The sequence below is a fragment of the Danio rerio genome, chromosome 20 (genome assembly GCF_049306965.1).
Source record: "Danio rerio strain Tuebingen ecotype United States chromosome 20, GRCz12tu, whole genome shotgun sequence".
NCBI classification, from domain to species: Eukaryota; Metazoa; Chordata; class Actinopteri; order Cypriniformes; family Danionidae; genus Danio; species Danio rerio.
Window position 1 is genome coordinate 36,375,383 of NC_133195.1, and position 22,914 is coordinate 36,398,296.

At 34.2% G+C, this 22,914-nt stretch overlaps 2 protein-coding genes across 7 annotated transcripts in view; one reads left to right on the forward strand and one right to left on the reverse strand.

The window, feature by feature from the left end:
* paplnb (papilin b, proteoglycan-like sulfated glycoprotein) overlaps positions 1 to 14,930 on the reverse strand; it is a 23,573-nt gene extending 8,643 nt beyond the window's left edge. For 2 of the 6 annotated variants that reach the window (XM_005160691.6, XM_073932496.1), the window contains exons 1-8: positions 14,758 to 14,930; positions 4,454 to 4,570; positions 4,306 to 4,359; positions 3,420 to 3,529; positions 3,277 to 3,337; positions 3,089 to 3,191; positions 1,254 to 1,384; positions 1,072 to 1,169 (exon numbers count right to left, since the gene is read on the reverse strand). In XM_005160691.6, the coding sequence (XP_005160748.1) occupies positions 1,072 to 1,169; positions 1,254 to 1,384; positions 3,089 to 3,191; positions 3,277 to 3,337; positions 3,420 to 3,529; positions 4,306 to 4,359 (557 nt within the window). In that variant the 5' untranslated portion in view covers positions 4,454 to 4,570; positions 14,758 to 14,930. 6 annotated transcript variants of the gene reach the window in all.
* On the forward strand, positions 11,521 to 22,511 carry drc1 (dynein regulatory complex subunit 1 homolog (Chlamydomonas)). Its single transcript, NM_001127468.1, is given in 16 exon segments — positions 11,521 to 11,734; positions 11,871 to 11,958; positions 12,643 to 12,755; positions 14,799 to 14,982; positions 15,490 to 15,627; positions 15,778 to 15,864; positions 15,939 to 16,061; positions 16,141 to 16,280; positions 18,088 to 18,222; positions 18,297 to 18,615; positions 20,376 to 20,465; positions 21,429 to 21,515; positions 21,595 to 21,704; positions 21,790 to 21,942; positions 22,015 to 22,117; positions 22,212 to 22,511. Coding segments are annotated over 16 exon segments (2,013 nt in total). The 5' UTR covers positions 11,521 to 11,600; the 3' UTR covers positions 22,221 to 22,511.
* Positions 22,512 to 22,914: the final 403 nt, after the last annotated feature.

Consider the following 22,914-nt stretch of genomic DNA (forward strand, 5'->3'; position numbering starts at 1 on the left):
GTTACCTTTTAATTTAATAATAATAATTTTATATAATAAAACAAGCAAATGATAAGCAAATAAAGAAATGTGGAAAAATAAATGTGCAAATATATTAGAAAAAATATAAAGTAAGTCAAGGGCATAGAATTGGCGTGGACGGAGGGGACATGTCCCCAACAATATCCACCAATTACTGAAATAAAACTAGGTGAATGAAAATGAAGTAAAGTAATGCTCCTTCAATTCTTAACCTACATGTGCACCAAGTCAAGTTTGCTACGAGTTCACCGCAATACTATTAATCAAGGTGGTGCAATTAATCAAAATTCAGTTTATATTTTGGCCTCCATGATTATGAAGAACAATAATCGGGATAAAATAGATAAATTGCTTCACACACCTCTCCAAATTTCTCTACATTCATACCTCCTCAAAGCCCGACTGCAGTAAAATCATGTAAATTGACTTTTGTAGCATGGAATGTGATTTTGTTTTATTATTAAGTGTTTATTTTATATTATTAACTACTTTATTCATAGTTTTTAAAAGCAGGAAAAAGAATTTGTGCTGTTCAATGCATGCGCTAAAGAGATGCATGTCATGCAACGAATCTATGCCCTTGCTGTAAGTACAGTACACTTTAACTAAGACTAAGTGTGCGTGTTTTTGGCTTCAAAATAACTTTTCTTTGTCCACTGTTCCTTTGTAAGGAATCTACTATTACCGTTTATTGCTATATTTACATATATTTATGAAAAAATAAAACAATATGCTAATTCTAACCTTCCTTCAATATACTCTTTAAGTGATTGAAAAAGAAAGTAAATTACATTTGAATTAATTAGTGTATTGGGACTGCATTGTGATCCTCAAATTCAAGATCCTCAAAGTCTTTCAGATGGTTATTTTTCGAAGTATGCCTCTATAATCAATATTTTTTTGATTATATTAATGAATCAATACCTTTTTTATTATATTAAACAGGACACAAAACCTCTTTAATTTTCTGACCCATTTACATGCATTAATGCATACTTAAATTTCATTACAGATGCAAAAAAACAAACAAACAAAACAGTGATGAATAACCTGTAAGTGTCCAGATGGACAGCAGCACCAGGTCCATGTCTAGAAGTGACAGGAATATCACGATCCTCAAAGCCCACAATCTCTCCATGGCTCACCGCCTTCAGCACAAATAATGGTGTTAGACTGAAATGAGTGTGTGTATGTGTGTGGTTTTGTGTTGTTGTAGCATTGTTGACACGTACTCTGCAGACGCCCTCAACACACACGTCTCTGCGGCCCACGTGGCATAGAGTGCCGTCCACCACAGCGGGTCTGTGACGGTAGTAGAAGTTCTCTCCTCTGGGCACACAGACCAGCTCACACGGGTTTGAAGCTGGAAAAAATATAACAGCGCAGGTCACTTTATCTTAGTCCAGAGGAGCGTTTCTAAACATAATACAAAAGCAGAACTCTCTCACTTGTATATAGCCTACAGTTGAAGTCAGAATTATTAGACCTCCTGAATTATTAGCCCCCGTTTAATGGGAAAAAAGGTTTTTCATCACACTTCTAAACATAACAGTTTTAATAATCACATTAATAACACATTTCTTTTATCTTTGCCATGATGACAGTACATAATAGTTTACTACATATTTTTCAGCATTCAGCTTAAAGTGCAATTTAAAGGCTTGACTAGATTAATTTGGTTAATAAAGCAAGTTATGGTAGTTAGGCAAATCATTGTGTAGTGGTTTGTTTTGACAATTGAAAAAAATATCGCTAATAATACTGACCTTAAAATGATTTGTTCTCTATGATACTTTTAAAATGCTTTTATTCTAGCCAGAATCAAACAACTAAGACTTTTCCCAGAAGAACAAATATTATAGGAAACATCAAACAGCTTTTGGGAAATATTTGAAAAATAAAAATAATAAAACAATTTTGATTATATATTAAATGATTAGTTTCACTCCTAAAGCTCCAATCTTCCCTTTGCTCTTGATTTGCTCAATTTTAATGGGAAGCGTAGCTGCTGTTTTTAATGATTTAGTTTGTTAATATTCTGTGATGTCTGTCCTGTGTGTGTGGTGAATGGTGTAATTCTATTATGCTGCAGAACAAATGCCTCAAAGGGGACAATAAACGTGACAGTAATAGTAATTTAGATCAATTTGATTACTTAAGTAATGCAATTACTTGATTGTTGTTATTATTATATATACTTTTTACATAAAAGAACAAACAACAAGAAAACAACAACAACAACAATAAAAATGCTAATTAAAAAAACATGGTTATTTAACCCAATGTCTGAGACAAATTGTGACATTAAGGTTCCAACACAACAATTGCAGAAGAGTTTTGTACATATTTGACCCAAAACAACCTGGCATTCTTTGTGCCTAGGGCAAACTGCATTTTATAATGACAGATGTTAAATGAACATTACTTTCTTTTTGCATTTTTAAGGGTAAATACAATTTATTTGGTGTGGGTTATACCTATAAGTAGGGCCAGACAGAATCTGTTGACACTTTTTGCTATTTCTGCAGAAAATTAGCAGATTTATGCGGAATTATTTTAGGAGTATCATAACTAAAAACCTAACATATGAAATAAAAATAATAGCTTTTTAACTTTTATTTAATGTTTAAAATGCAAATCCATCTAGATCCACTTATTTGGTAAACAAAGTAAGTCTATCATATAATACATCTACTAAAAGACAGAAAATATTACTTTACACGCTGTATTGTAAATAAATTAAATAAACATTTTCATATTAGTCAATAATATTACTAAAATTAAAAATTTAAAATTTAAAAGCTGAATGAATATAAATGTACACACATTTACACATGTCAATAAATAGACTCAATGATTGGCTAGAAATCTGTAGATTTCAGAGCATGCAGATTCTGTGTGGGTTAAAGATAAAACTACACAATAACGACAAAGCCTATTGCAATAAATAGCCTATATGGAAAAGATCATCTCTGTTAAACATCATTTGGGAAATATTTAATTAAATTTAAATTTAAATTAACCAGAGAGCTATTCATTTTGCATTTAACTGTATAAGTGTTTCTACCTCCATAGTATGGCTGCCAGGTATAACGTTTCCCCTGGAAGGTCATTTGGTCAAAGTGGGAACACTGCTCCTCACGGAAATCTCTAGATCCAGCAGGGCATTCCTTTGCAGAGGACAAATGTTACAGCTCTGAACAAGCACTTTTATGAAAACAGCATGTGCATTTGTTTAGCTGTTAACTTAGCTACCTGTGTGTTACAGAGCTTGTAGGACTTTGATGGTCCCACGCAATTGTGTCCACCATCCGTCCTTAATATCAAAACACAGAAGATGACTTAAATGAAATAGACTACAAAGAAAAAATAAAAAGTTTCAGATGTACTCAACTCACCTCATCGTGTTGCAGATCCTTGTTCTCACAGCGACTCCTCCACCACATGTACGGCTGCAGGGTCCATAAGGGCCATATTCACCATAATAATCATCAGATGGTGGCCTCAACTGCAACCAAACGCTCTGGTTATCATCTGACACAGACATAGAAAAGCCTTAAACAGCCTTGGTGAATTGCCTTTTTCTAAAAGACCCAAATGTAAAACATCTTTTCTGCATATTTATACAACTGAAGTCAAAATTATTAGCCCCCCTGTTTATTTTTTTCTCCAATTTCTGTTTAATGGAGAGAAAACTTTTTCAACACATTTCTAAATGTAATAGTTTAAAAAACTCATTTCTAATAACTGATTTATTTGATCTTTGCCATGATGACAGTAAATAATATTTTACTAGATATTTTTCAAGACACTTTTACAGCTTAGAGTCATATTTAAAAGCTTAACTAGGTTAATTAGGTTAACTAGGCAGGTTAGGGTAATAAGACAAGTTACTGTATAATGATGTTTTGTTCTGTAGACTACCCAGAGAAAAAAAATTGCTTAAAGGGGCTAATAATTTTGACCTTAAATGGTTTTTAAAAAATCAAAAACTACTTTTATTCTATCTGAAATAAAACAAACAAGACTTTCTTCAGAAGAAAAAATATTATCAGACAAACTGTGAAAATTTCTTTGCTCTGTTAAACATCATTTGGGAAATATTTTCTAAAAAAAAAAGAAGAAAAAAATTAAAAAAGGGGCTAATAATTTTAACTTTAACAGAATATATTATCAGTTTTTTGAAAATATCAACATTTAGTTTAATGTGTGGTTGAAATGTGTGGTTTTGGTATCAGATATAATAACTCTGAGCATGTGTTCAATGTTTATGGTTATACTCACACTGAAAACGGCAGAGATCAGGCACAAAGTCCCGAGAAGAGAGTGGAGCATCATCTAAAACAAACACAGATTATTCACTTGTTTTTTTTTTTTACTAAATGTGTAAACCAAAATCGACAGATCACTCAAATGTCCCTTTGTTACTCACCTTCTCAGCGTCTTTGTAAATGTCAAGCTGACTCGGTCACGGCGAGAGAGTTGTGACACTGATGTCCATGCAGACTCAGGACTGAATATCTCTTCCATTGTGCATACGTACACAAACCTACCAATTCACACTAGCCAGATCAGATTACAATTAACCCCTCTCAGGAGACATATCCATGCCTGAATCTTATAATATGGTGACATCAGCACAAATATAGTTTAAGATCATACATGTTTATTATGGGCTGGTAGAAATGAAACAAACTTAGGTCCCACTTTGTATTAGTAGTGGCCTTGACTACTATGTAATTTCATCAAAAAGTAATTACAATGTATTCATAGCGTATTGCAGCACACTTCTGATGCTCTTGAGGTGGGATATGGGTAGGGTTAAGTTGGTTTTATGAGTAGGTTTAAGTGTGGGTTAAGGTGTAATGGATGGTCAACAGTGTAATTAAAGATGTAATTACATGCATGCATTTAATCAATCATAACTACAATATAAAAACACTTTATTACACAATTTGTAACAAAATGGTTAATTTTAATGTAAGTATATTAGTTAAGGTCACTTAATATAAAGTGGAACTCAAATTTCTGAAAAATATTTCATTTATTTTGACAGATTGAATATATTTTGTGTAGGTCACAATATATGTTTTAAACCACAGAAGGATATCAATGACCTGTCTCTGTAAAATTGTCATTCACAAAGTTTTTTAGGTTATTTACAACGTGATAAATGCTTTCTATAGCTCAGAAGGTTAATTATTAGGACTCTAAACAGTTTTCTCTTTTTTTGTAAAGCCTTTGTGTGTAAATAAAACCACAGTGAAAAATTGTATGTAAAAACACCTCATGCAAAAGAGAGCTGCATGCGGTAATTAGCATGTTCTGGGTTCTGGGTAAAGTCTGACGTTTTAGCTGACCCATTTAGTTTTGTAGACTGTGAGCATCTCAGAAATTATGCAATAACTTAATTCCTAAACAAATCTATTTTGATATTTTTTTTTCCAGACATTGTCACTTGCATGTGTAGCCAGTTAACTGAAAAGGGGAGCCAAAACATTTTGATCGCCTCCTGGTGACTGTCTGCAGTATCGATAACAAACACCACCACCATATTCATGAGGATGGTTTCTGTCATGTTAGACTATTTGACTTTGATTGAGACCTTTTGTGCGTCAGAAAGATTTCATGTATATTAAAGGTTCTTCCTTGAACTTTTTAAGCTAAGTTATTTAGTATTAGCTAACTAGCTAAGGAAACAAACCAGACATAATTGTAAGTCACTAATCAGTTTTTATGAAGTTTAATCAGCAGGAGTTAAGGTTAGACAGGGGTATGGTTAGACAGTGATACCTCTGGCTCCAAATGGCATCATCAGTGGCCATTTTGACTTCATTTTTCTAATGCTGATCGATATGAAGATGCATTGTCCATATTCTTTACAGTCTATCATTCATACAGACAGTGTCCAAACATCTTTTGTAAGCTGAACTGTGAACAGGGCATTTCAGAACTTCTGTAAGTAAATCTGGTCGTCAATTCCAAACACTGACCATGTAATCCTAAAACCTAAATCGGACCACAGCCTAAAAATATAATTTAGAAAGAGATTATAAAAGCATATTTATTTAATGTGTGAAAGATTCTGCAGGGACCTTTTCAATGCTCTACCCACATTTGTTCCTCTAGTGCCACTAAACATATAGTATTAAATCATAGGGGTGGAAGTTCTTTCAGTGTGACATTCAGTCCTCTAAGGTACTATTTTAGTCCCTTTCACTTTTCAGCAACCAAAATGCCTGTCATTGTGAAGGAGAATGTAGACTCACTGTGCCAACTTTACCTACAGGACTGCTTCACTTCCACATAGAAAAGATATATAGACATGACATACACTCACCAGCCACTTTATTTGGTACATATTGCAGAATCAGATTGAGCTTATTTTCACGCCAGGAGTGTCTTAATTCTTGAGATTCAACAAGGTTTTTGGTCCATACTGACATTTGTTGACTACAAATCCATTATGCATATCACCCATTCCAGCAACACCGAAAAGCGCTTTGCTGGATTGTGGAAGCAACTTAAGAATAGTGAACTCATTGGATGTTCAAGACACCAATATGAGATCAGTTGAGCTTTGTGACATGACATTATCCAATACAATGAGATGGACATGGCTGGTCACAGCACTCAGGTAGACTATAAAATTTAAACAATGCTCAAGTGGTACTAAGAGGCCAAAAGTGGGTCAAGAAAATATTCTTCTTATTTAATACCAGCACCTGAACAGCCTGAAAAGATGCAAGACAGGATAGAACCATGCTTTTTTGTTGTTTACACCAAATTCTGACCTCCATCCAATGTTGAAGCAAAATTGAAAACATTCCAGACCAGACAATTTTTTCTAGACTTCTATTGTCAACATTTGGTGAGCTTTTGTGAATTGTGTCCTTTCACAAAGAGAGTCAACAGTGTGCTTATCTTCTGTTGTAGCTTGTCTGCTTCAGGTTTCGCCAAGCTTGTGTTCATAAATGCTCTTATCCGCTGTAACAAGTCATTATTTGATTTAATATTCTTGTTGTTTTTATCAGCGTGAACCAGCTTTGCCATTCTCCTCTGATATCTGACATTGACAAACCCCTTTTACCCAAAGAACTGCCACTCACTGGATATCTTTTCCTTTTTGGCTGTAACAAGTCATTATTTGAGTTAACATTGTCATTGTTTTCATTAGCATGAACCAGTTTTGCCATTCTTTTCTGGTATCTGGCATCGTCAAGCCACTTCCACCCAAAGAAGTGCCACTCACTTAATATCTTCTCCTTTTTGGAGTATTTTTATAAACACCAGTGATCGTTGTCACTTAAATCACCTTTCTTCACTCAATTTAAACTTCAGCAGATCATCTTGACTTCATCTACATGTTTGAATGCATTGACTGTCTGCCATGCGATTGACTTATTAGAGATCTCCAGTTAACAGTACTTGATAAAGTGGCTGGAGAGTGTCTGCTTCTTAAATATAAGGATGAAAATGAATACGCTTGAATCAACAAGCTGCATTGAGGCGCTAAACCCTAAAAACCTTTGGTCGCTGCATGTCTACAGTTAATCACAGCTTTCGGCTCAGCTTCTCAGCCTGTCTTTCTTTGGCATCCAGAGCATATTTGGTGTCTTGGAGGTCCTCAATGGTCTCCCAGGCTTCCTGCAGCTCCTTGTCCAGAGCGTTGTATTTGTCGGTCAGTATCCGGTTCTCCAGGCGGAGCTCGGTGATGTGGCGACTGAGCTCCAGGTTGTAATGGCCACAGTGTCCACGTAGCTGCTCCACCTCTCTCAGCAGCACCTCCATACTCTTCATCAGACACTCCAGCTTCTCCTGTTGTTGGGTCATCCTGCCGCGCTACAGTCCTGTATAAAAGTCGTGAAAGAAACAAGAGGAAGACGCATGCAGAAACGCAGACAAACACAGACTAATCCTCTGCTGTGTCTCCCTGTCTAATCGTGCCCGTTTTAAACCAATCCCGTTTGTTTAATCCCTTCCTTGCGTATATCCTCTTTCTCCCTTTACTCTCCTGTTTGTTTTCTTTTCTATACAGGCTTTGGTTTAGCATCAGAAATTTCACATCAAGCAAAGATCCAACTTTAGTGTACTTTGCTTAAAAAAATAGCTTACTCGACAAAAGCTGAAAGGCTTAAATTATTATAAATATTAGATTTAAAAATAAATTAGTATCACTTTATTTTGATGGTCCATTTGAGTATAAGTAAACTGTTTATTAGTAAACTGCTTAATATCTGTGGATACTGCTCCTTCAACAGAAATTTAACTGACTATAAGAAACTTTGCAAATACAAGACAACTTACATTAACCCTAAACCCGACCCTAACCTAACAGTCTACTTATAATCTAATGAGAATTATTTGGCATGTAGATGCAATGTTACTTAATTCAACAAACGGACCATCAAAATAAAGCAGGACCAATATATCTAAATTAAATTAAGCAATACGGTAAATAAAAAATGTCAGCACAAATTCCTACACATATCCAACACCTAAATGCAATAATAACTGCAGATAGGTGTACAGTGGGCATACTATTTAAAAAAATAGAAAACAAAAAATTACTTGGATCAAAAACGTGATTTGCAGTCCAAAAACATGCTAACAACAGGGATAAAGTTTGCATTAGTCATATTAGAAAGACATATAAATTTACACCAAAAATATTGTAAGGTATGAGTTAATGAATCAACTGCCTTTGATTTCACTAGACCCTTAGGCTTATTTGAATAGCTAAATTGTTTTATTGGCGTTCCGATATTTCTATTCTGCATGTTTATTCATGCTGTCTGTCTATGTTTTATGGTAATGCCCTTTCTTAGACTTTAAAAAGGCAAATCATACATGGATGCACATGCATTAGAGAACTTCAGTCTGTGTGTATCAAGTTTATTGATACAGTACTCAGCATATATAAGTACACCCCTCACAAATCTATTTTTAAAATATATATATATATATATATATATATATATATATATATATATATATATATATATATATATATATATGTATATTAATAGGAAGCTATTATGTTTGTGCATATACATTAGATTAGTAAGTACTTAAGCCAAATCTAGAGCTTATCTAACAAAATAACTTACGATAACGTTCCAAAAACTAGTACACCCAGAAAAATATTAAATACAAATTTCAAAAAGAGAAAAAATCCAAAGAAGAAAAAATAGAAAAATTTTGTTGAAATTTTGTAGGTTGTATTTTATTTTATAAATTTTTTTGCGATATTTTGCTTGATTTTAATTGTATTAGCTCAATTTCTAAATATGTTTAGTGACTAAAATATAATTTTTTATAAATATATCTGTTTAATAAATCTGTTTTGTTTAAATGCACTAAAATACATTGCCTATATTCACTGAAAAATGGATAAAAATATTCATTTTGCAAAATGGGGTATACTCAGCACTGTATCTCTTCAGCTAATACAGTCAGTCAAGCTAAAGGTAAAAGTGCTGAACATTAAGCCACTGTAATCACCAATGCAATTATCATGCCAGCAGTAGTACTTTAGCCCTGGACATCACTGCTAATCCTGTACAGTGTGGGATCCACTCATATTGAATGCTAAAACTGAAAAAAGAGCCCCCAGTGCATATATCTACTCTTTATGACAGACTTCTTATGTTATTGATGTGCAAAAGACTCATTTGGAGAGTAATAAAATTAGTCTATATGCAGAGAAGTCACAACAGATTAGATGTGATGCCTAAAGTCTTTTAATCTGATGGCACAGTCAGGTGCATAAATAAAGCTAGACACAAACCAATCCAGCCATGCATGGCAAAAGTTATCAGACATCAGAGAGTGTGAAAGAAAAAGAAAAGCCACAAAGACAGCTTTCCTAAATTATCGCCACTTTCAGCTTCTTACACAAACATTTCTTCTGCTATATAAACAGCTGCTGCTGCCAGGAGCTCGCTGACATGTAGTATTTTTTCCTTGAGTTATGACCATGCAATTATTTTTGTTTGTTCTCATTTTCCTTCTATGGCAAATATGTATGTAGTTTGGCATATCATATAATATCAACTCACCGGCCCGCAGCCAGGCTGATGAAAGGGGGGTTCTTTTTTTCTCAAAAAGTAGACCTTTTGTAGTTATTCACCTCATTTATATTTAACTATAAAGTTAAGTATTTAAATACTGCATTTTAGTGACATTTTAACACGTTTTTTTCTGGATTAGCTTGTCAGGTGGTCATCACAACCATACTTTTTCATGTACCAAAAACATTTCCTAAAGATTCACAATAAAGAAACATGAAAAAAAAAACGTATTTATATATGTATTATTTTTAAAATATAAATATTACATCGTATATCATTAGAAAAAAAATTAATCTGTTAAAGTTTTTAATAAAAAACTGCCTATTAAGGTCAAGTAGCCTATTGCCAGTTATTAGGCAAATAATAATCTTCGATGAGTTAATTACAATATTTATGATGGCATAGCAGTCAAAATAGGACAAATGAGCTCATATGGTATAAATTCTGGACCTTTGTCGGAGAGGGTGGGTCTTTTGAACCACCCAAACCTATTCTGGCAACGGGCCTGACACATACTTTACAAAATAATTTTTAAACATTAAAAAAGCATTATGAAATTACATTTATTTTGTTTAAAATTTAGATATCACAATCCATTGTGATAACAAAGTAATAGATATTTAAAGTTTTTAAAACAAATTTATAAATTTAAATAACACAAATTATGTGGTCTACAATATGATCAGTTACAAGTGAAAACTAAAATATTTCTTTATTTACTTAGATTAATCCTTATATTATTTTTTTAAATGAAAAAATTAACATGAGGTAATAGAATATAACAAGAAAACTCAAACTTATTTTTTTTCGTTTCTGATGAAAATATTTAGTAGTAAAAGATTTGTTTATGTACATTTAAAAATGTATACTGAATTAATAATTACATAATATTATCAAATAAATATGAATATACCAATTATATAAGTACAGTTGAAATCAGAATTATTAAACCCCCTTTAAAATTAGTTTCTTTTTTAAATATTTCCCAAATTGTGTTAACAGAGCAAGGAAATTTTCACAGTATGTCTGATAATATTTAATCTTCTGGAGAAAGTCTTATTTGTTTTATTTCGGCTCGAATAAAAGCAGCTTTTAATAAAAAATAAAAACAATTTAAGGGAACAATTATTAGCCCCTTTTAGCTATATTTATATATTATTTACTGTCATAATGGCAAAGATAAAATAAATAAGTTATTAGAGATGAGTTATTAAAACTATTATGTTTAGAAATGTGTTGAAAAAATCTTCTCTGCGTTAAAAAGAAATTGAGAGAAAAATAAGCAGGGGGCTAATAATTCAGGGGGTTTCATCATTTTGCTTTACAATCATATTTAAATAAATATAATGCAACCTTTCCCCCTGATCTTTTTTTCTCGTTTGGCTGTAATAACACGTGGCCACTTGTATCATAGCAACGCTTTTGTAAACATTCCTCGTCCATTCACACTTTCCTCTTCATGTTTCTTTTCTCCGCTAAGATTAGCGCTTTTTAACGTAAGTAAAAATGCACCAGACCGAAGCTTTTGCAGCAGGAGAAGAGGCTGAAGAACTTAGACCATCTGTTGAGTCTGACAAAAAAGAGGAAAGAATTTTAGCCCGCCGCCTCCGTTTAGCAGCGAGAAAAGAAGCCCAAACCAAGTAAGTTAACGTTACACATCCATTTAGTCTCCGAGTTCATTACCTCATGTGTTTTGCTTCGTTAGTTAGAAATAAAAGTGTCAGTCTTCGATCTTTTGAGATTTTATATGTCCAATGACACGCTATATTTTTGCAGACAAAGGCTTGGTGAAGATGACCTGGGAAAGGAGGACGTTAAAGAAGAAACACGGAAAAGTCAAAAGGAAGTGGAGCACAGAGAAAGAGTCTGTTATCTGCAGTTAAACAGATCTTTAACATTTAAAATATTGCTTTTATTTACTTAATATAATATAATATAATATAATATAATATAATATAATATAATATAATATAATATAATATATAATTTACCCAAGCTCAAAAATTTTATCAAAATGCAATTAAAATGTTGTGCATTGTTATTTTAATAAAAAAAACAAATCTTCAATTTTAGTAGTAGATTTGAATAATAATACTTCACGGTTTTCACGAATTTAAAGCAGCACATTGGTTTTCAATATTAATTATACTAATCAGAATTTGTTTTTTATCTCTATATGATCATGTACCAGTTGAGAAAACTTGTGAAATGATGTTGAAAATTCAATCATTGTAATAAAATCACACCTAAGTATTACTGGATTTATGTTTTTTAAATTATTATAATTAAATTCAGCCTTTGCAAGCAGAAGAGACTTATTTCAAAAACAAGATATTGTAATGTCTCTTAAATATTTTGCCTAATGAAAATAATCTATATATGATAATATTTTCTTCTCCGGAACTCTGGCATTATAAACCCCCTATAACAATGATAATTAAGAAAAATCAATAAGCAAATAATGTTTTAAAATAAATAATATACTGAATATTATTCACGTGAGAAGTAAATCTGGTTTTCATGACATTATGCTCTCGTCATTGTGCAGCGCATGGCCAAATTAAAAAGTGATGGACTAGAGTTGGTGACCAACATTCAAGTAGCTGCAGATGCAAGAGAGTCTGACAGGAGAACAGAGCTAGAGGAGGGACATCGACTGAGGTACACACTGATGCAGCCCCTATGTGTTCGCACTTATAGTTCGATTTAGATGTCTTGCACCTATGTTGCATTCATTATTAAGTTTAAACATAGAGAGACCAGTTTTTAAGGTGTGTCAGTCCAGTTCAGATTACAGCATTTACAGACTTATTCCTGGGAGTTTAGGTTTGATTAAAACAAACCCCGGTGTGACTGCTCTGTTAGTGTGGTTCATGTAAAAATGAACAAAACTAGAAAGAAACTTCCCAAAAATGGGAAGGAAAAAATGGAAATGAACTAAATGAACTCTAAAAAGAACTCTAAATGAACTCTGGTACTAACTGTCTAAAATATTAAAGCAACATGGACCAAAGATATCCAAACAAACCAAAACTAAGACATGATAACACTAGACAGAATGCTCAAGCATAAAGTGTAAAAAAAAAAATAAAAATAAAATGTTACATTAAAATCCATAACCTGGTTAACAGTACCTTTCCTTAATATATACATTTAATAACTGTAAATGAACTTTTTTATGCCTTTTTGTTGACAATACTATGGTTCATTTTAGGATTTTGTTTCTTGTCATTTATGTACATTAGAGTTTAATGTTACATCTGATGTTGATAAAAATGTTTATTGCTTTAATGTAATTGTATGTGTGTTACCATGATGGAGTTTAGTAGTTGTTTGAATGACAATGAGGACCTTCTGCTTTTCTTCTTGTGGGAAAAGTTGTTCGTGATAAGTACTGGTTCATTACACAACTTTTTGTTTTTATCTTTTTAATTTTTTTTTTACTTTTTTTCATTATCACCTGCTTGTGGTTGTGTTTTTGTCTGTGTAACAAAGTTATGACATGTAGTGTTAGTACTTCAAGACAAGGGTGTATAAAACTGTAAATGAATGAAATACAGTAGTTTACTGTCAAATCTAGAATTCTTTAATGGTTTCTACCGCATTTTTAATTGTAGTTCTGGCAACCACAGAACTGCACTTTAAAATTATGAATCCCAATTATCCTGCAAAAGAATTTCTAAGGTTAAAATTCAATATTGATGACTCAAATGCATGCCAGTTTTGTAATTTATTTATAGAAACTACGGAACACTTGTTTTTCCAATGTAATGAGGTACAAAGATTTTGGGATGAAGTATTAGTTTGGATACAACCGAAAATATCTATAAGACTTGTCTTCTCATTGGAAATTATTAAGTTTGGTCTAATACTTAAGGATAAAAAGAAATCTTAAATAATGAATAATTTGATGTTATTATTAAAATTCTATATTCATAAATGTAAATGTTTTAAAACTGTGGTGTTTAAAGAAGATTTGTGAGGTATTTGAAGACATTAAGATAGATGAGAAGCCAAAAAGCAAGATGTTTATATTGATCCTTAGATGATTTTGGTTTCATATTTTGAGAACATTAACTTTCCTGCTACTTAAGGTTCTTTAACATTTATTTTTTGTTAACTTTTGTTATTTTATTTACATGTGTCGTATTATTAACGAAGATGGAAAGATTGTGAATGTATGCAATTTGATTGTTATCTCAGCCTTTTGTGTAATTCTAAAAAGTATTAATGCCTTTCTGTTACTGTTCAAGCACTGTTAATAAACTTACAAAAAAAAAAAAAAGTTCTGGCAACCACAGCGAGAGGGTTCTGGATGCAGACCTGGTGCAGTGCAATCTGAGCTGCATCCAATGCTTTTTAATGTGCTAACCTAACCCCACCCCTAACCCTACCCGTCACAGTGACATCACTTGCTCTATTAAGTTCATTGTGTCTGACATTGCATCGCTGAGTGATGCAATCTCAGCTTGCATCATAAAGGCTGCATCCAGATACTATTGACCACAGCTGCTGTTTTTGTCTGTACATTTTACCGATTTTTTTTACAGTGACTTTTTTCCCCTCCTGATAATAGTGCTGTTTGATTATTGTCTAAAGAGTGAGCACACCTTTAAGTTTTATAAGAAGTATCACTGAAATGATGAAGCATTTGAAACTGTACCTGTGTTAAAAGTATGCTCTCTCTAAAAACATGTCACTTAGGAGAGAAAAGCTGGAGAACGAGGCCAAATCCAGTCAGGAGAAGTTTGAGGAGATCAATCGCAAATGGACGGATGCTAAAATGAAGCAGACTCCACTAGATCTGAGAGATGCTCTGAGCAGCCAGCAACAGCTCTGTGAACAGATTATAGCAGACAAGAATAAACTGATCAGTGAGCTCCAGCAGGTGAACACACACACACACACACAAACAAACAAACAAACACACAGAGACACACACACCAATTCCCACCAAATGCTTATAAACATACAAACTTTAAATCAATAAATCATTCTGATTATGGGTGACACGGTGGCTCAGTGGTTAGCACTGTCGCCTTACATCAAGCAGGTCGCTGGTTCGAGTCCTGGCTGGGCCAGTTGGCGTTTCTGTGTGGAGTTTGCATGTTCTCTCCATGTTCGCGTGGGTTTCCTCCAGGTGCTCTGGTTCTCCCCACAGTCCAAAGACATGCACTAGGGGTAAATGGGATGGACAAAATTGGTCGTAGTGTATGAGTGTGTGTTAAAATGAGAGAGCGTGTGGGTATTTCCCAGTACTTGGTTGCGGCTGCAAGAGCATCCGCTGTGTAAAACATATGCCAAAATAGTTGGCAGTTCATTCCGCTGTGGTGACCTCTGAAATAGAGACTAAGCCGAAGGAAAACGAATGAATGAATTCCAATTTTGTTTATAGGAGCTGAAGGCAAGCGATGATCGCTATGTGAAGGACCTAAAAAGACAGGCTAAAGACATAGACCTTCTTGTGGAGAGGATGGAAGAACAGATCTCAACTCTGAAAAAGTCATATCGAGAAGACCTGCATCAGATTGAGGTGTAGTACTGCCCTCTGCAGGACGGAGGACACAACCTTTACTGCACTTTTCATAGTATTTTTTCTCATAGATTAGATTTAATATGGAATTAGCTAATTCAGCATACAAAATTGCGTAACTATGAATGCTATTTTCTGTGTAAATTAAAGAACTCATTAGATGAGGAGAGAAGAACGCTGTTAACCAAACACAAAAAGAAATGGGAGCATGAGAGGAAGGATCGTAATGAGAAAGAGGTGCTGCACATAAAAACACATTTAAGATTTAATGTGAATACCTTTGACTGAAACTGGATGCATATTCTCTGCAGCTGAAGAATATGATGCAGAGTTTAAGTGTAATGGAGGAGTATGCAGACTTGCTGCAGAAGCTAAGAGTTCAGACCGCTGAAGAATACAACATAGACAAAATCAGAATGGACACAGAAGTACAGGTAAATCTCTGATATGGAAATAAGTGGATATACTGTTGACATGAAACTATGGTAAATGTATGTTTATTTGTGTGTGCAGAAATTAAGGATGAAAGTGCAACAGACGAAGTTCAACTGTCATATGAACGAGGAGAAACTTGATTACAAATATGAGGTGCTAAAGAAAAAAGAGGAAGAGAACGCCATCATTAAATCCCAGCTGAAGAGGAAAATTATTAGGTATGTGTTTTAGGAGTTAAACAAATTAGTTTTAGCACGCTGCCGTTCAGAAATCTGAGGCCAGAATCTGAAATGGATAATTGTATTCGCAAAAAAATTATGTATTATTTATTATAAATTACAAAAGTACCAAACCAGCATTTTAGAATTATTTTAAAAGCACCCTGTACTGAAGACTGTACTTACTTTATTAATATTTCACAAAAAAATATTTTATTGTATTTTCATTTAAATAAGTCCAACTTTGGCTGAATATATAAAAGATTCCATTAAAACATTGAAAAGGTTAAGGGCCTAAAACATTTGAACGGTAGTGAATATTCAAGAGAATATTTAAGATGCTAAGATACTATGCTTTTATTATGAATGGATGGATGGATGGATGTCATGGCTAATTTAAGGAGGGACTGTTGGAGAAGGAGAAAAGCAAATCAGATAAGCTTATAAAAAGGGAAGGTTCTGTTGTGGCGGGTGTACTATCCGCTAGGGTTGCACAGTTTACCGGTATATGGTAGTATCGTGATACTATGGCTCCAAAATTCTGACAGTGCCACTGTAGTTTGTAAACCGTAGTCTCGTCATTAACGGTCTATCTACAATACATAATGTTGCATGTGGAAAAGTCACTGAATGCTCACACGATTGTGCAACAATAGATCATTTTATCTGAATAGTCTATGGAGCCCTTTAAGGTTGCAAAACTGTGTAGAATTTGCACCTCTTATGGTAGCCTATTGCACGTTTTCTGATGCTTCAGTTTGAATCTGAATCAGTTCATTTCTGCTCTTGTCAATATGATTTAGTAGCTGCAACAACTGCGACAATCTCTTAAAAAGAATGACTCACAAAGTGAAATTTTGAATTACTTTGGAATCTCACCTGATAACACACAAAAAAAAAAACAATAGATATAGGAAACATTGAAACAATATTTGACCACTTCATAATGCCTAATTTGGTTGGGAAAATGCTGTTTTTGTAACGAATTATTATAATGTATTTGGTCAGTTGTCCACTAAATAAAAAAAAAGAATACATTTTAGGTGAAGTGACGTGCAAATACTTTTTTCAATAATAAGGGAATTATTAATTAAATTCAAGTAGGCCTATTATAATGAATAAAATATAGAATTTCTGACGTTCCTTTTTTCATGGATTTGAAAAATGATTTACAGTATTGCAATACTACATGGTATCACAATACTTCAGCTGGTATAGTATAAGAACATAAATTTATGGTATCTCGACAACCCTACTACCCACTTTAGAAAAAAATTGCACATGATCTAATGATGAACAGACTTGTCAGTATGATGAACCACGATAGTCATCCCCTTTTTGATACAGTCCAAGCGTGAACAAGCTCTTTTAGCTCAGATTAGTTCAGCCCCGGTGTAACAGGGAACGATACAGGAAGTCATTTTTACCAACAGTGATCAGATTAACCAAAAGTTAAAGTCATACTAGATGAACTATGCTGAATTGTAATAGCATTAATACTGTAGATATGGACTAGTGTCTACTCGTTGTTTGAAACCAATGTGTGCAGTATGAATGTAATTTTATTAATATTACTCTCTTTTTTTATACGTTTATTTATCTTATATTTATTTATTTATCTTATAGTATGGAGAGCTGTGCTGTGACTTTCCCTTTGGGATTAAGTAAAGAATAAAACTAGTTTCATTTGTTACCACAGATTTTTTGTTGACTTAAAAAATGAATTTGTAGAGTATAAATATTTGGATATGTCAATCACAAACTTGAGTTAAATATATCTGCCAAACTGATGTGAAATTATTTTCAGAATGCAAGATGTTTTGAACAACTTGAAGTCTAAATTGACCAAACAAGAGAAGCAGTCGAAAGCAGGAAACCAGTCTCTGAGCAATGACTATACGCGCATCAGTCAACAGTACAAAGACATGCAGAAGAAAGCAAGGTGAGTGCAGTAATTCACATCATGACCTAGAAACGCATTCAGACAAACCATGTGCTTGTGTGTTTTGTGAACAGACACTTTGCAGCGCTGGATGCGGAGCGGCTTGAGAAGTTATGGCTGATGTGTGAAGACGAGGCGAAGGCTCTGACACACAGAGCACTGGAGACAGACAGGGTCATTCATGAACAGCAGTTGGGTCTGGAGTGGGCTTCTCCGCCACTCCCCTTCATGGAGAGATCCGGAGCAGTCCAGCAGAAGACTTTCAGGACGGCCACACAAGCTGCTGCAGACACATTGAAAGGAGAACCAGAAGGGGGTTTAGATGAGGACACTGCAGCTGGACTCAACAAAAGAACAGTGAAGAGCATATTAGAGCTGCTGTGTGATGAAATGGTGAGTGTTTATAGGGTGGATTCTTTCTCTTTTTCTTTCTGTATTTAATGCTTTATATTTATGCATTAGGTATTACGTACCATGTCATTTCATCATGTCATTTCAAATTCCATTTATGCTTTTGTGGACCATAAATGGAGACATTTTGTATTTTTTTGTTGGACCTTATTTACTTTCATAGATATTAAAACTGTTCAACATACAGTACATAAAGTCTTAGCTTAAAGACTTAAACTACTCGATTAGCATAGATTTATTTTAAAATCTTTTTTTTTTAGAATTTTTGTGTGGGTGAAAAGACTTTCAACGAAGGAACAGAAATCTCTCACAATTAATTGAATAAATCTTAATTTGTGAACAAATTTCTGATAGTTGGGAACAACATGAGGGTAAATGAAGACATTTTTAAAATTATTTTGGAAAACCATTAAAACAAATTCCCTTGTATTTTCCCACCATAAACATATAAGTGTGAAAAGCCAATTAAAATGTAGCAAGTTACTGTCAGTGCCAGTGGTGTAGTGCTTAGTGCATCGACATATGCACTCTGGTGCTCATGGCGACCCGAGTTCGATTCCTGCCTCACAGTCCTATGTCGATCCTTTTCCTCTCTCTACTACTCATGCTATCTTGTCAATACTCTCTACTGTCCTATACAATAAAGGTGAAAACCCCTAAAAAACAATTATAAAAAAATGTAGTAAGTTAGCAGTCTAGTATGGAACACTGACTATGTTTACATGGACATCAGTTATCGAATTATTAGTCAGCAACTCTCACATGGTCATCCACTGAAGCTAAGCAGGGTGGCCCCTGGTCAGTACCTGGATGGGAGACTACATGGGAAAGCTAGGTTGCAGATGGAAGTAGTGTTATGCCAGCAGGGGGCACTCAACCTGTGGTCTGTGTGGGTCCTAACGCCCCAGTATAGTGAAGGGGGCTCTATACCGCTCTATACTGAGCGTTGTCTTTCGGATGAGATGTAAACCAAGGTCCTGACTCTCTGTGGTCATTTAAAAACCCAGGATGTCCTTCTAAAAAGAGTAGGGGTTTAACCCTAACATCCTGGCCACTGGCCTCTGTCCATCATGGCCTCCTAACCATCCCCATATCATAATTGGCTTCATCTCTCTGTCTCCTCTTCACCAATCAGCTGGCGTGCGGTCTAGCAGAATATGGCTGCCCTCGCGTCATTTAGGTGGATGCTACACACTGGTGGAACAGTCATTAACGGTTGAGTGTCTATGTGTCTATCCTGTTGCAAAATGCTTTAAAAATCCTACATGCCGGTAGTTTGATTGCGGTGTTTACATGTCTGTACTGCTCTTCAATAATGTGACTAAAATCGGCATACCGCACTTGACTTAATTCGATTTCTGTTTAGTTCGATTATGACCTTAATCGAATTAAATTAATATAAAAAATCTCTTTACATGGTCGACTCTTAATCTGAGTATTGTCTTAATTGAACTAAAATCAGATTATTGGTGTCCATGTGAATGTACTTACTAGCAGTGTTGAAATAGAGAAGATTGTTAACCATTTTACTTACTTCTACACTTCTTCAAATTCAGGAAAGTTTAATTAAATTATCGAGGCTTTATAAATAGATTATAATCTTTCCTTTAAAGTGATCAAGTTTTTGAAAATAAAAGGTTGGTGACAGTAATCCATAAATCACCATGGCATAAAAATATAATCCATCATCACATCTTCATATACAGACTAATACAATATCTTCTTCATTTCTCTTTTGTCAGGGTTTTCTTGTTGAAAGTAAACTGCTGATGCTGTTGTCTCCTCTGGAGAAGAATGAACAGTCCCTCATAAAGCTAGATGCCATTTTCTCTGTAAGTATAATTAGGCAAATATTGCTCATCAATAGGGAACCTCACCACCATATCTTCAATAACTATGAATTGTATTAACTCATCTGGCACTTTATTAGATAAACCAATACAATGATCATTAATGTACATTTCTAATCATTCAGTCTTAACTCAAAACATGTATGCATGTAGTCAGGGTCAAGACAGCTCAAACTCACACTGAATGGAGAAGAAAGGTAATTTTAAGTGACTTTAAAAGTGGTATGGTTGTTGGTGCCAGATTTGCTGGAATAAATCTATTAGGATTTTCATGCACAATAATCTCTACACTGTAAAAAATTCTGGGTTCCACACAAAACTTTCTTGTTGTCCCAACACCACTAGACTAAGTTAATTTGATTGTTTTTACAAATGTAAGTATGTTATTGAAAAACCTCAAGTGAGTTGTTTCAGCTCATTTTGAATAAGTAGTTTGAACAAGTAGCCAATATCTTTTTTGAGTGTAGTGTTTATACAGAATGATCTGAAAATAAATAAATAAATATTCACTGAGAGGCAGTAATGTGGTTGAAAATGCTTTATTGATTCCAGGAGTTACAGGAGAATGGCCAAACTAGTTAAATCTGATATATCGTTGCTGTTTATGTACACCCCTTCATGACCACAGTAAAGTGATGACTACTTCCAGCATAACAATCCATGTCACAAAACATCTCAAACTGGTTTCCAAAACATGACAATGGGTTCACTAGACTCAAATGGCCAACACAAACTGCAAAACAGTACCGTTGTGATGCGGTTGAGAAATTGTTTAAAATTTCGAAAGAACATTTCCAGCTTTTTACTGGATCAATGTCATTAAGGCAAAAGTGGGTTCAAGAATGGTGTACTTAATACACTGGCCAATGAGTGTTGTTATATTTTTACATAATCATAACCAGCATTATCAAAATCCACGTTGATTTCTTCTTTTAATGCATACAGGCAATCGGAATTGAGAGTGAGAAGGATGTGTATAAAATGGCAGAGTTCTTCATGAACTACAGACAACATGAGAGTAAATATACGAAGGTAAATCTATTCTCCCATCAGCTGAACTCTCACAGAGCCACAGGAAATGAATGAACATTTCTCCTTTGTCTTTGTTTAGGATGAGACAGCCAATGGGCAGGGAGAGTCAGCAGAAGAGCTGTCTAACCTCATCCACACTGAAGACCTGCTGGCGGCTCTCAAAGATTTTACAGCCCAGTTCTGCAGACAGTCAGTGCAACTGCAAGTTCAAACTTCGATATTTCAACTCTCATGCATATTCCCTAAAATATATATCATGTTATTTTGTGTCCAGAGATGTTCACGCTTCGCATAAAAGCAGTATTTTGGGGTTGGATATGAGAGATGATTCTGAGGATGCAGCGTATTGGGAAAGCATTGCTAATGTCATGCCTGAGTCCAAACTCAAGCTATGGGACGCTCTAGATACAGCTCTCAACAAATACCAGTAAGTCAACTGAGTTGGACTTAATCAATAGAAAATAAGGTAAACTGTTTCTCAATGATGCTTTCTCCTCAGTGCTGTACTGACTGAAAGGACCGAGCTTCTGATGGAAACACAGAACATACAACAGCAGAATTCTGAGCTTAGACAGCTGCTGCATCTTTACACGACCTCCAAGGTGAATGACTGAATGCATTACGTTATGTTAAGGTTCAGTTTGGCTGTTCAGTTTAATTCATTTTTAATTAAACCAACCTGATTTCTCTTGACAGGCCCAGTGAATCCTGAGCTGGAGTTACAGACCACTAAACGGTTCCCATGTGATGTACTCTAGAAATATAGATTAAGTAAAATGTAGGGTACATTTTTTTGGACGATTAAAAATGTGAAGCTTAAGGTAATTATAATGAAAAAACAAACCAGCTTCAACAAGAGAATCAGAAAATATTCATTTAAAAGCATGTTAGGTGCATATATAGCCTTTTTATCAAGTGAAAATTCTCAGCACTACAGATTTCACTTTTCACAACTAGATGGGGACATTTCTTCAAAAATAAAAGCATGCACAATCACTTTTGCTATTCTTTAAACTATAATTGAAATCATTCAGAAATTACATTGAATTAAAAACAGACATGAGCACAGAAGCTCTTTAATATCTCACACTTTGAAAATTGCTTTATATAGTAATCAGCATAAAGACGGAGCTGTAATCCATCTGAGTGAAATTGTATTCTCAACACTGCAGTTAGGCTTGTACTGGGGTTTCCACTTTTTAACTTTTCCAAGCTTGCACTCTAGAGGGAGAAATCTGAATATAAAAACTGAAGTCCTGCATGTGCATGATATATTTCAGAGAGTAAGCCTTTAGAGCAAAAAATCATTTCAAATAATTAATTGAATGAAATTTTTTTTAATTACTCACCATTTACTCACATTGAAGTTGTTTCAAATCTTTGTTAATTTCTTCTTTCT